This window comes from Odontesthes bonariensis, chromosome 7 (assembly GCF_027942865.1).
Source record: "Odontesthes bonariensis isolate fOdoBon6 chromosome 7, fOdoBon6.hap1, whole genome shotgun sequence".
Taxonomy (NCBI): Eukaryota; Metazoa; Chordata; class Actinopteri; order Atheriniformes; family Atherinopsidae; genus Odontesthes; species Odontesthes bonariensis.
Genome location: NC_134512.1, coordinates 17388364 through 17401693, shown reverse-complemented (window position 1 = coordinate 17401693; position 13330 = coordinate 17388364). Strand labels below are relative to the sequence as shown.

Sequence of the window (13330 nt, the reverse complement as noted above, 5' to 3'; positions counted from 1 at the left end):
ACAACAGCATTAATGAAATGAGGATACAATGTTACATTAACCTTATCGGTATGATTTGATGTCAGTGGTTAACATTGGACTTTGCTCGTACGACTACTATCGATAATGTGACAGACAAGAGCGATTTAGCGTGTAATAGATTAGTAATAACCCTGTAAGCACTGGAAACGAAACCTGCTCATACCTGATTATCATTCCGTGTAATGAAAACACCTGACTCTCATTTCTCTAATGCGACTCTAATTTCAAATCATCTGGTAGGCAGCCCTGCGGGTTCACACATTTAACCCTCAAATATATAATATTTGACAATGTCTCTCTATTGAAAACATTAAAAAACCTTAAGTAAGTTGGCTTTTTTGTTTAATTTGCTGTCATTTCAAAGGCATTACATACTGGCGAATATTTTTCCGACGACGAGTGCTCTTGAATGCGCCTCACTTCCTCTCGCGTCGCTTGCACGTTGAGACGTTTTTTTTGTTTTGTTTTGGTGAAACGAATTAGCAAGAGCGACAGAACTATGGATCCAGGCTCTACAAACACGACCAACGACGCTCCAAGCGTATTTTAAGCAGCAGAACGCTTTACGTAAGGTAATGTTTTCGATTAGCTTAGGTTAGACCGTTTAATTCTCCGGGTGAGACGCTGCATGCTGGGCAAGGACGCTTCGTCAAGCTAGCACGCACAACGTAACCACGGCAACGAAGCTGCAGAGATTGCGGGGATGTCTACAGCATTTGAATGAAAAAAAAAAACGTTTAACGCTAGTAGTTTTTAAAAATGGATGACAATCAAGCAATGGTAAATACACGAAGTCATTCATCAGAATCTTCAACTGAGTAAGTTGTCTTCCGATGTTTTGGTTGCACTCAGACAGTCCAGATACGTTGGTTTGTTTACCGGAAAGAGTATTACAGAGACGGTGTATTCTCTCCCTCCGTTTTTTATTGCTGTTATTCAGGGGTATGGATGCATTTACTGATGGTTCACATGTGAGTTCCTCACAAGAAAGGTTTGCGAGGAAGGAGTTTTTGATGTTACCTCCCGAGGAGAAGCTGAATCACTTTGACAGACGGGCTCAGGCCACTGAGGACAACCAAGAAGTGAGTATATGATGTAGTCTGCCAGATGTTTGTCTCATAACTCGATGTAAGCCCCTAGACTGTGAGTAATGGTTATTCCTGATTGTATTTGCAGGTTGAGTTTGGAGGCCTGTTGATTCTTAACTTGGTTTTGAAAACAATTTAAATATGCATGAAAGAAACCAGCTTATTCTCCCTCTACTGAATAAGTATATCCTAACCAGTTGAGGAAAACTTAAATACTTGTACCAAACTTAAGACCACATCCCTTAGAATTATCGTTATTTGTATTGTGATTTTAGTAGCATCTGATTGCACGATGGATGTAAGATCAGGATCCCTGGCCAGGCTTGGCACACAATGAAATGAAAACTCTAAAACTTGGATTCAGATGATGCAAATATGTAGCAAGTTAGAAACACCATTGTGTCATTACAGATAATATGTTGCCAAATCGGGATAAAGCTTTAGTTGGTCTTATGAAACCTCAAAATTATGCTCCAAAAATCTGATCATAAATGGGACGGTTAGTCTTCTGTCTAGTCTTTATGTTTATATTTGTTCAGTCAATTTTGTCGATAGAACGCCAACACAAAAGATATTATTAAGACAAAGATGTAAATTAAAACAACACTCAGACCTAAACCCAGAGTTATTGAATGTACAGCTATATAGAGTCATATAAATCCTGCAAGATTCTGAAAAGCTTGAGCCAAAGTAATGCAAGCAATTATCTAGATGATGACAAGAAAGGTTTTATGAATTGTTCAAAATAATTTTTTACTTTAAAGGGTACGTAATATTGATGTGACATTTGATGCAGGATATATCAGGACTGGTGATACTGACAGAGTTCAACTGTGTATGTTTTAGTATGACGCTTGTATCCAGGACCTGGTGCGATGTGTGGCTCTGACAAGGCTAATATATGGAGAGAGACACCTGAAACTAGCCCAAGCCCATGCCAGACTGGCTAAAGCATATTTTCAGTTCAAAGGTAATTTGAAAAACAAACAAAAAATAAACTTTTTTGTTCTATTTAACTCTGTCTGTCCCTGCAGTGGCCTTATCTTGCATGTAAAAACAAGAACATTTTTACTGGCAACACGTCCCATAAAACACTGTCATTATTTATCTAACAAAAAAAGCAAAAAAAAAAAGAGGCAGTGTGTGAAAAACCAGGTACCCGCCATGATCTGTAGCTCCACCTTTAACAGCAGCAACTTGAGACCCTGTAATTGCTTTCAGTATGAAGTTACCAGTGTCTCACATCATGGAGGAATTTTGGCCCACTGCTTGCAATGTTGTAAAGCTCCACTCCCTTCGGGTCCTTCTGTAGCATTTCATTATGCCATAGTGACGCTTCGGTAAGCCCACTCTCACCTGGACAGAGCAGGCAGCACCATGGATCACGTTCTTTGATTTCTCCAGTGCTTTTAATACAATTCAGCTTGCACTGTTATGTAAGACGCTGCAAAAAATAACTGCTGGGATTATTGACTGCTCCACAAACACAGCACAGTTTATGAGACTGAAGGGTTGTGTTTGTGTGTGTGGTCAGCAGCACAGGAGCTCCCCAGGGGACTGTAGTCTTTCAGTTTCTCCTCACTCTGTACACCTCAGTCTACCAGGTCAACTCAGAGTTCTGTCATCTCCAGAAATACTCGGATGAGTATCGTCGCGATATCGAGACTGGAATTACAACATTGAGGCTGTCTTCTAAAAAGGACAGAAAAGATTGTATTTCTCAAGGAGGCTTAGGTCCTTCAATGTCTGAACCATATCTTTTTATAGGTCTGTGGTGGAGTATAAGTTCTGCTTTGCAAGCATCTGCTGGGGCAGCAGCGTCAAAGAAAGAAACTTAAACTGATAAAGAAGGATGGCTCTGTGCTGGGGACTGCTCTGGAGCCTCTGGGGTTGATTGTGTAAAGGAGAATGCTACTAAACTTAAATAAATGAACAGTACTGCATACCCTTGACATAACATGGTGATGAAACAAAGGAGTGTGTTCACGAAGAGGCCTATTCATCTTCATTGTCTCACAGAACAATACAGGAGGTCATTCCTACCAGCAGCAATAACCATACACAATGAAAGCTTATGATGATAAAATAAAAAAGCATTGCAATGTTATAATTTCCCTTTAGGATAAATGAAGTATTTTTTCATTTAACTTAATTTAATTCAGGTTGAGGTCAGGACTTGCCCACCTTGATTATTTTTCCAGTCATTCTTTTATAGATTTGTCAGAAACCTTTGGATCATTGTCCTTTTGAAAGACCCAATCTGGGCCAAGCTTAATCTTTAAGACATATTTTGGTAGATTGTGGAGTTCATTGTCTACTCAATGACTGCAAAACAAGCCCGTATCATCACCATTCCAGCAACCATGCTGAACAGTTGCTGATGACGTGCTGATATGTTGTTTTGATTTTCTTCAAAACATGTAGTTTGTTCAGATGCAACTTTTTCAAATCTAAACTGTGCTACCATTTGCTACCAGAGAGAAAAACATTTCTCCTTGCAACCCTTGCTGTTTGGTCTTTTTGTAATTATAGTGTCATGATCTGTAACATTTAAACACGCTACCTGAGGCCTGTAGAGTCTGACATGCAGCTCTCTGGTTTGATTAGGTTTCTGAGCATTGCACGGTCTGACCTTGGGGTGAAACTTCTGGCATGTTCACTCCTTGGAAGATTGACAGCTGTCTTGAAAGTTTTCCGCTTGTGAATAATCTTTTCACTGCAGACTGTGTAATGATAAGTTAATGAGTTGCAGTTCTACCCCCTGCCACCAGATGGCTGCCGATATGATATAACCCCGGAGGTGTGTCTGTGGCTTGGAAGTCATCAGTAGAAGAATCAAAGACATATCACGTTGTACCTGTATCCTCCTGACTCGCTAGTTAATAAATAAGTTTAATAACGAACCCAAGTTTCTTCAATAATAGTAGAAACATTACAGACTGATGGACTCCAAATAGTTTGGAAATTACACATTAATTGTGTTAATACACACCTGAAGGCTCCAGACCAACGTCAGCAGAATCTTTTGCTTTTAAGGAGGTGCACACACCTCGTGATTATGAAATGATTTAAGTGTGTTTGATAAGCGGCACCTGGCTGCCACGTACCCTCTTAATTCATAAAGAAGCAGTAAGGGTGGACTGTTTTTCACACACACTGCTTCTGCGTTTTGGTTTAGTTTTTCGGAAATAAATAATAACATAGTGTAATATTTAGATGTTGACCGTAGGACGTATTTACCTGGTTTTAAGATAAATTCTTGTATTATGTCATTATTGTTACCCCCCCTAGTATTAATGGAGGATGCACCTTTTTTTATTATTATTTTTTTTTTCCCTGTCGGCCCTTTTTCATACTATGTTTTTTAGCTTTTTCTTCGTATTAATAAAAAATAGCCATTCTAAGGAATGTGTTTTGGATGTGACATGAAGAGGATGTTCAAATTAAGAGCTGGTGAATATATTTTGTCGGTTTTATTTTCTCTTCTGCCAGGGTGGGGACTGCAAGCTCAGGAGCACTTGGCTGTGGCCAAAGAGCTATTATCTTTCTGCTCATCCTCCAACTCATCCTGCAGAGGCAGAAAGCTTGAGGTTCTCACGTGTCTCCTGAGTATACACCTCATATGCGGTGGTGCTTCGTTGCTTACAGACAAATATCCTCACCATGATAGTTTTCACAGTAATCTAAGGGACTGAGCATATAGTAGGCATCATCTCGAATACATTTTTTTTTAAAAACTACAAATTTTCTTAACTTCTCAACTTTGGAGGACGCAGATTCCTCTTTTTTGGAGGCTGGGAAAATCCTTGAGGAGCTTCATCAACACAACGCTATCAACCACGAAGAGATGATAAAGATTCAGCTGGGAATTGCCTGTGGTCTACACAGGTAGGGTAGGATGGTAAAACTGTCTCATTTTGGTGTTTCTTAGCAGCGGATTATGAAAGTTCTGTGTTTTGAAATGAAAAGTGGTTTATAAAGAGTATGTTGAAGGTTCTTATTCAAAACTAGCAGTTAACAGCATGCAATTTGAGTTTCTACTGGGTGGTCTTGTCGGTTAATATGCTCAATTTCCAATGTCCTGCTGTGTCATATTCAAAATGAGCCAAGTTTGAAACCGTTCCAAATGGAAAAAGATAAAGGTCAAATCTTTCAAACAGGAATTCATTTATAAATTTAATCAATTTATGTTGTGGTAATTATCATTAATTTCTCCAAAAATGAATTCCATGTGCAATACATCATAACTTCATTCATGATTTCTGGCCACAAGATGGCATTAGATCACTGCAAGTTTGTACAAGACCTCCCTTTTTGAGAAGGGGTTTTGCTGACTTAATTATGCAATGAAGGGATATTTGTTTAATTTTCTCTTACAAACAACATCTTATCACATCATGAATTTCCCAACTACGATTTTCCAGTACACTTAGCAGCAAGCATGTGTGCCTTGTGCTTACAGATGTTTTGGGTGGGGCTGCTGCATGATATTTAGGTCCATGGAAAAGCAGACTCGGATAGGAACGAATCATTTCTACCCTTTTAGAGCAATGCTTTCTTTGGTCCATGATTTTTCTGTATTTTTCCTATTTGGTTTCTGTTTTACTGTAAACCTTGTGGGATACCTCCGTGGGATATTTAAAGCCCTTTGCTGTTCTGTTAAATGTCAGATGCTTTACTTTAAGCTGCCTAGTGTTTTATTTTATTGATTTGTTTCTACCATCTTGCAAAGTACATTCATGACCTCAGGTGGTGACGGCAAAGGGTAGTACTACATGCTCAGGAAAAGATTAAAGACTTAAAGGATCACGGTGGAGACACGAAGACACGTACATCAAGTGCCCCACAAACTGATAGTCTGTTATTGGAACTGTGTGCCCAGCAACATAGGAAATGGCAGCCACTTGTCATAGTTCAAATCACTCGGGTTGGATTTAGAAGCACAACTGGGAAGCAATATCTTTCTTGGCTTTGGATCATCCCGATAATGTGTCGGTGCTTAATCTGATCCTGTTCATCTTGTTCTTTGAATATTAAAAGTTGAGGTGGTTTAGAATTTATGTATCTGGACTTTGCAAATGGTTCATGTCCTCATTTAAAATTGAGACCACCGAAGGGGGTGACCTATACTTGTAGGAATCTGTAAATGATGCCATCTTATCTGTTTCAGAGTCTGTGTTTGTTGACATTTTGTGTGTAATTGAAAAAATGTGCAGACTCTGGCTGGTGTGTGTAAGCTTGCTAAACCTCTTTTGTTTGGTGATGACTAAGAATTTGGCATGCCTCTAAAGCTCCGTCAGTCAACATTGTTGTGATGAAGGGGAATGTTCCCACCAAAGCCTGGAACAATAACTATGCTCAGCTCGAGCTACAGATCCTGGCCCAAACATTCTGCAGAGTTTTAGATTCACACTCAAGGTGTGCAGTTGGGATCAGTTCGGTGTGATATTTCTGTCTGGAAAGCTGAGGTTTCATCATTACCTTTCAATTTGCTGTGTCTGTTATTATGCTCTGCAGCCAGAGCTGCTAAGATGACTTTATTTTTTTTGCGTCTTTATGACTGCTCTCATAACTCAACTGATTTGGTTGATAGATTTGATTTAATTAAGTATTTTAAGACATGTTCTCATGATGAATAATGCATTCAGCGAAATGTTTTCCACTCCTTAAATCGTTTATTTATTTATTTTTTAGCATCATCATAATTGGAAATGCCCTCTTTTTCCCTGGCTTTCTGCAAATGGCTTCTATGAGTTTTTATGGTCATCACTATAAACTGCTCTATCTTTTATCTGCCCAGAGGCATAGGATAGTACGGGCATCTGTGATCAAACTGACCTGTAGTATATTAATGTGAAGAGTAGCTTTTTGAGTGAAAGTGTGCCATTAGACATTAGTACTCAGAGTTCTGCTAAAGTCCTTTACTATATGATGCTTCACCCTGTTTAGAGTCAAGATTTCGAAAGGCCAAAGTGTTGCAAATTCCAAAGCTTAAGAAAATCGCCAAGATTGAGCAGAACAATGTTGGAAAAAAAATGAGAATGCAATATTAGCTTTTGTTTGACATTTGAGCGTAGGCCTATAGTGTTGACCATTAGCACCTTTTGAGCCATCGCCTAGTACTATGAAAATTAAAATGATGTGAACAATGCAAGAGGGGATCAAAAGAACATGGCAGAACATTTCTGGGAGGCTGTTTCCTTGGGTTGCAACTTATTTGCGAGACAGCAGTTAACCGAAAGGGAGGGTAGACCAAGAAAATCTTTCATAGAGAGCTGTTTTTACTGTAAAACTACTGCATAATGATTTTAACACACCTCAAAGTCCTCAATGAAATACCTCAAGAGATGAAAACTGAAAATGTTGCCATGGCCCTCACAGTTCCCTGATTTAAGCATCCCTGAAAATCTGTGGATAGAACCTTAAAGAGCAATTGATTTAGGGCAAAAAAGCCCTAGAAGCCTTTTGCTGTAAGAATAGATTAAAACACCAAATAAGAATTGAAACACGTGTATGGTTAAAAAAAAAAAATGTTTACAAGCTGTGATGCTTGCCAAGAGGGGTTTTCTCGACTCAGCTGCTTATTATTTTTACATTTATTCATTTATTTTTGTTTCATTTGCTTATAGTTCTGCGTAACTGATACTTTACTGGTAAGAATGCTACCTAAAAGGAAGTAGCAACGATACAAGGTAGAACGTCTGCACACACATGCATAAACATGCAGACGGAGAATTTGTGTGTCCTTTCTTTCTGTCACTACAGCCTCACTGCATGCTGTGATGACAGACAGCTTATACCACCCACGTTCATGGGATGCCGTCTGCAGAAAGTAGAGCCGTGTTTAGTCACAGAATGTTTTCTTGCAGAAATATAAGAGAAATATGTTCTCACATTAACAGAAATGGTATTGTCTGGATAATGCAATTAAAATGGCTACCTATATGTGATTGTGAGTTCAGAGAACAATTGACTTTGATAAATCTAGCAGTTCTTTTGTCACAGATGGTCATGGTGTTGAAGTGGTTTTTCAACAACCTCTACTAAAGGCACGCAATAAAAGCATACCATACGTTAAAAGCGCGACAGGTTTACATGAGCGAGCCGTTGTGTTTTTATGTCTTTCTGTTTTCATTCAGGCACGGCCTATCTGCATCATTTTCCACATGAAAGTCGAACAAACGTACGTCAACCACGTCCTGGAAATATTTACAAAAGACTGCTGTGTGGCTTTGTTGGCAATATATTCAAAAATCCTTAATTATACTAACTCCCTGTCTTGGGGACTTTTAGTGTATTTGAAGAGGATGTGGCATTTAGCTGTTCTTTCAGGAAGTGCACAAGGATGCAGAGTGAATTAGAGGATAGAGAGGCATTGTCTCCGTCTGTACATGCTGGCAGAGGGGCAGGCCTCGAGCAGTGTTGTAGCTGTACTCTGGCCATCGTTGCTGCCCTAAAAGGGATCTGAAATGCCTGTCCCATGAAGATTTATGGGTGGGGAATTTCTTCTGTCCATCAGGGATTGTTTTTATAATCTTAGATTCATGGGAAAGGTTGAGGAAATCAAATTTTGGAGTGTTTTTGTAACCTGTGCTGCTGGTTTTTAACCACTGAGCCATGAATATCCAAATTCATGTGCTTCAGAAATGTTAACATGTTACCACAGTGTCAAGCTTGGGCTGTTGGTTCCCACGCATACTGCGCCCAATTAAAGACATTTGATATACTGTTAAATCTAAAAGGCACCATTGATAGAAATATTAGTGGCATCCTACAGGTTGATTTCAGTATAAATTTAGCTTTGTCAGTCAGATATCCAGTTAAAACTACTGTATGGTGTGGATGTGGGGAAAGAGACTTCCTGTTGTGCTTCGTGGCAGTAATGAAGCCAGAGATTGCATAGCAAAGAGCTTTTTACCCATGAGAAAGGCCACCCCCTTTACTGGAGAGCTGAATTAAATTTGGAGTCCATTACATGATTTAAAGCTGTTAGCACAGCAGCCTGTCCCTGTGTTGGATAGCATCCCATCCTCCACTCACACCCTCGTTTTCTGTAGTAGTCAAAGCAACTCCACACAGTATGATAAGAGTTAACTTTGAAAAGTGAAAAGAAGGTGTGAAGCTTGGGGACAAAAATTAACTGACAGGTATTAAGTACAGTCTGCAGCTCTGCTGAGGTAGTTTCCACTGAAGTGCCAAGAACACCCCCTAATTTAGACATCCTTGAACAAGAATTTAAACACACAGCGTTTAAGAGCAACGTAACCTTCTGCCTCTAAAGAAGTGAATGGCAAGTTGCAAGTGGATACAATTAAAGCAGTGAAAAGGGCTTCTTTCCCCATTGTAGTCTGCACTTCAACAGGTTTCAACTTCAGCCAAAACTTTCTCCTCTCCGAGGCCTCAGTTTGGCCAGACCTCTCCTGGTTACTTTGGTAATGTGAAACAGATTCATGGTGGTTAATACGACAACTTCTTGTGTTGTGGACTAAATAGAGCAACACTGTAAATTTTAGTATAAACATTTCCAATATTGTAGGCACGTTAACAGTGGACTCAAGAGGACAATGAGAGGCTGACAGAAGTTGTCGTTATCTTTGACTGATTTTTATTTTGCTTCTCTCCCTGTTTTAATGTTCATAGGCTCTATAAGAGACAGAACCGACTAGAGGAGGCGTTAAGCCAGTGTGAGAAGTCTCTGCAACTGCTACAGGATTGTAATAAGCCAGAGAAGACTTGCTCTGTCTACAGAGACATGGCTGCCATTGAACAGGACAGAGGTCACCTGGACCGAGCCATAGAGCACCTCTCCAAGGCAAGAAGGAACAACACACACAAACACACGAGGGCTTCTTTAAGACTGTGCCAAGCTGTATTAGGTAATATCCCTTCATCTCTAATTTGGTGGTATGTGATCTGTCTTATTTCACGTGGTTGGTTTCTGCTAGGCTCATGCCATTGCTGTGAGTCACACTACAGAGGGGCTTGAAGGGGCCCAGATCTCCCACAGCCTGGCCCTTATTCTGTTGGCTGCAGCAGAGCCTCATCACAATGGTGAGTCTATTCACAGACAAAGGCTTGGCCTTGGACATCTCTATATGTCAAATTCTTTAAGGTGAAGTTGTGGAAATAAGCTTCATAAAAGCCTTTTTTGATGTCACCAAGGCAAATGTAAGCTCACTGAAAGCTATGTAGAGCACAATATCTGGAACTGAGAGAACATCGTGTAGAAAAATCTCTATTGTTAGGTTGTTATTGTATACGTTGGGGTGTTTTCAGAATCGGTGATTCTGTCAAACTGTTGCCATTATACAAGTTAATGCGCATCATGCTTGTCTTTTTCCCCATGCTGCTGTAGACACTGCAGGTCACTACTTTGAGCAAAGTCTAAGTGCTTACAAGACGTCTGTGGGTCCACAGGATCCGGCCTTCCTGGCTGCCCAAGATGACTTCTGCCGCTTTCTCCTCATTAACGGACAGCAAGAGGTCCCACTCGCGTACAAAACTGTCATTTCTTTAAAAACAGTCGGATATTTTTTCTTCTGATGCAGGATGATCATATGGCAGGCTGTTTTGAAACCCACTTTCAAATTTTCATTACTCACACATTTTATCAATAAAGCAGCAACATAGAAACATAACCTCAGAGTCAAGTAGTCTTTAGCCACCTTCAAGAGCCAGATTAAAACGTGGCTTCGAGCTCAACAAACATGTACACACCACTAGTTTGAACCCGCACACACGCACACACACACATCACTAATACATAGCCCTATTTTGGGGTCTCTTTGTTTCTATTAACATGCTTATTGCTTTTGTATTTGTACCATTTCTTTTGTTACTAACAGTGTTCTTGTTTGTAATGCTTGTCTTTGATTTTAATTTCTTTGCTCCACCTAGCCTGTCTATTTGGACACCAGATGGAAATTAGCATTTGTGCTAAAATCTGGCACATTTACATGTATGTACACTATGTATATGTTCATTAATGTGCAATGTCCTGAAAAATAAAAAGTAAAGTAAAAGTTAAGTTCAAATGTTCTTTTTACTGATGTTAAAGTATTATTTACATGCTTCAAATGTATCATACCAGAAATGCGTGGAGATCCAGAGAGCCTCTCTTGATTCCAAAAGATGTGCATTCGGTGATCTGAGCTCTGAGGTAGCAGACACTCTTCAGCTAATAGGAAGTGTGGAGATGACCAAGGGCCGGATGGACCAGGCCCACAGGACCATGACAAAGGTAATAATCGTTCGTCACAGAACAAGAAACAACCTACATAATGTCTTGTTCACAACCTTCTTGTGAGTAATGCCGGAATCATAGTCAGCAGGTTTGTACACGGACAACAGTGAAATTATGAGAGGACTGTCCAAAATATACATAAAGAGTCACTATCATTTTAAGATGAGCTATTTCCACCTTCTCTCCAGAGCTCCGTGTTATCAGAGTCACATGCTAATCTTGGAAGGGGGTTAGTGTGCAGAGGCACCCTCCCTGGTGTAAAATATCACACAGACTGACTTTGTGTTTCTTCAGTCTGGATGGAACCTGACAGATGGGCAACATGACTTTGGAAAGAGAAGGGCAGTTTGCTAACTGCTGTCAATTAAAGGGACACTGACCTCAATTAGTGTGGCATGCCATTAGACAAACCAGTCTTTTTGTTCATTCAACCCTACTCCTATTACCACTACTTTATCTTACTCTCACCACTTCTTATGTAATGAGCACTTCTGTTTTTCCACATACTCTATGACTACGCATTTGCCACATGATGTCAATTCTGCCATCAACTGAACTTCGTAAAAAAAATAGCCATTCAATCTAGCTGGGACATGCCTGTAAGGGAAGCAGCCCGGTTGCTATGTTTCTTTGTTGTTGCTATCCGACGCTAAGGGGGTCCAAGTATGACAGGGTACATCAGGGCTCACTATCTCTGCACCACGTCCAACTCGTAACCTTTCTGAAGTGCCCTGACCCAGAGCTGACATGCCGGGAGGGTGCTTTTTTTACAGCTGTCATCATGACACTACTCGCACTTCGATTAAGAAACGTTTGCTTTTCCATAGGAAAGCTGGTTATGGTGAATGCAGTACTGACAACAATGAACAATGGTGCACACACAGGCGCACATTCGACTTTTTCCCTCCTTCCTCTGAAGTACTGCTGAAAAAAAAACAAAAAAAGCCCTTCCATTACATCAACCTTAGCAACAGTGAAAACATCCAAGAGGCCAGATGGATCCTTTCCAGATTACCAGTGTTTTGCCTTTTCCAGTGAGGAGGGAAGCTGTTCACCCCTCCTTCTCTGCTTCAAAGTTTCATGTTTTCTCATTTCTGATGATTGCAGAAAAGGGAGGCTGGTTTTTATTAAATCTGTTGTGTCACTGTGTGTAATCATGTACAGATGTTTGAACTTTTCAGTACTTTGACTTCGGTAATAGTTTATTACTTCATGGAGTAAAGCGATGGTTGCCCTTCTCACTTTACTTTGTGAATAACTTCAGATTTCTGGGGTGTAGGTTAACAGTTCTCATCACGAATCCGACAGATTCTCCTTGTGACTCGACACTCCGAGTGGTCAGCACAGGTGTTATATAAAACTTGGACAGCTACAGTGGGTTATTTCGGTATGTTTAGTGCATCTACGTGTTGCTAGGAAGTGTCTCTTCCCCTGTGAGTATGAGTTGCACCTCTCATATTCAACTGACCCCTCTTTCTGCTGTCATCTTTTTTGTTTTCATTTTAGTGCCTGAAGATCCAGAGTTTGTTATATGGTCCTCAGCACAAGAAAACAAAGGCTATACAGAAAGCTGTGAACATGTTGGCAAGGTAAATGTTCAGAAAAGAGAAGTTTAGTCCCCAGTTAGGTTTTAACTCATGGTGATACATTGCCAATTAAGAGCATTATTTAGGTGATATGATTTAAAAAAACTAAATCACGAGATGTGTAAAAATACGTTAAGTGTTTTAGTGATGAACCATTTATTGTTTGGTTTTCAGAGCACCGCAGGTGGTTGAGAGACAGCAGAGGCAAGGCAGAAGGAAAAAAGCACCTGACACATTTCCAGTTGTACCTACCATTGGTAACGATGAAAACTCCATGTCTGACTCTTGAATTCCCAAATATGATCTCTATTTCTCCTTTTTTTTTAAATTTAATTTTTTTTTTTTTTTTTTTTTTAAACCAAAAATAATGAAGCTTTGAGCCAAGAGATTGT

The 13330-nt window shown here is 39.9% G+C and overlaps 1 protein-coding gene across 2 annotated transcripts; it reads left to right on the top strand.

Moving 5' to 3' along the window:
- Positions 1–476: 476 nt before the first annotated feature.
- ttc23 (tetratricopeptide repeat domain 23) lies at positions 477–13287 on the top strand. 2 transcript variants are annotated; one of them, XM_075469798.1, is made up of 11 exons: positions 477–839; positions 962–1103; positions 1956–2079; positions 4602–4761; positions 4872–4997; positions 9750–9921; positions 10055–10160; positions 10465–10592; positions 11200–11349; positions 12859–12941; positions 13113–13287. In XM_075469798.1, exons 1-11 carry the CDS (start codon positions 781–783, stop codon positions 13225–13227), a joined length of 1365 nt encoding a protein of 454 aa, XP_075325913.1. In that variant the 5' UTR covers positions 477–780; the 3' UTR covers positions 13228–13287. The 2 variants fall into 2 exon arrangements, with proteins under 2 accessions (XP_075325913.1, XP_075325914.1); XM_075469799.1 differs by lacking the exons at positions 11200–11349; positions 12859–12941; positions 13113–13287 and adding an exon at positions 11007–11165.
- Positions 13288–13330: the final 43 nt, after the last annotated feature.